The sequence below is a fragment of the Aptenodytes forsteri genome, unplaced genomic scaffold (genome assembly GCF_000699145.1).
Source record: "Aptenodytes forsteri isolate BGI_AS27 unplaced genomic scaffold, ASM69914v1 Scaffold8, whole genome shotgun sequence".
Lineage (NCBI taxonomy): Eukaryota > Metazoa > Chordata > Aves > Sphenisciformes > Spheniscidae > Aptenodytes > Aptenodytes forsteri.
Window position 1 is genome coordinate 1,966,178 of NW_008796218.1, and position 452 is coordinate 1,966,629.

Genomic DNA, 452 nt, shown 5'->3' on the forward strand with positions numbered 1-452 from the left:
GCGCCCGCCGCCTGCTCCATCTCCTGGCGGCTCTTGAAGTCCTGGATGGCCCGCTTGTTCTGGAAGTCGATGAGGGCCATGGTGATGGAGGCGTTCCAGCAGCTCTGGTCCGGGCACCGAAAGTCAATCTCCTTGCGGTCCTTGGTGACGATGGTGAAGTAGATGTACTTGCCCGTGCGCTCCACGCAGTCCACCTTGAGGATGGAGCCGAAGCCCAGCTCCTTGCCCTTGGCCCGCTTGTGCCCGTCGGGGAAGAGGCTGAGGCTGTCCTTGGTCAGCACCACCAGCTTCTTCTTCCACAGCTGGAAAAGGCTGTCGCTCCGCTTCTCCAGCTCGCCCTCGCGGATCACCTCGGCTTGCATCTTCATCCTCCCTCCCCGGCGGCTCCGGCTCCGGCTCCGGCTCGGGCTGTGGCTGTGGCTGTGGCTGTGGCTGTGGCTCCGGCGGCGGCT

General features: G+C 65.0%; 1 protein-coding gene across 1 annotated transcript in view; it reads right to left on the bottom strand.

Moving 5' to 3' along the window:
* Positions 1-401, bottom strand: part of PHLDA2 (pleckstrin homology like domain family A member 2) — a 1,165-nt gene extending 764 nt beyond the window's left edge. The window contains exon 1 of the mRNA XM_009288881.2: positions 9-401. Coding sequence (XP_009287156.1) covers positions 9-368 — 360 coding nt within the window. The 5' untranslated portion in view covers positions 369-401. The remainder of the gene's footprint in view (positions 1-8) is intronic.
* Between the last annotated feature and the right edge of the window lie 51 nt (positions 402-452).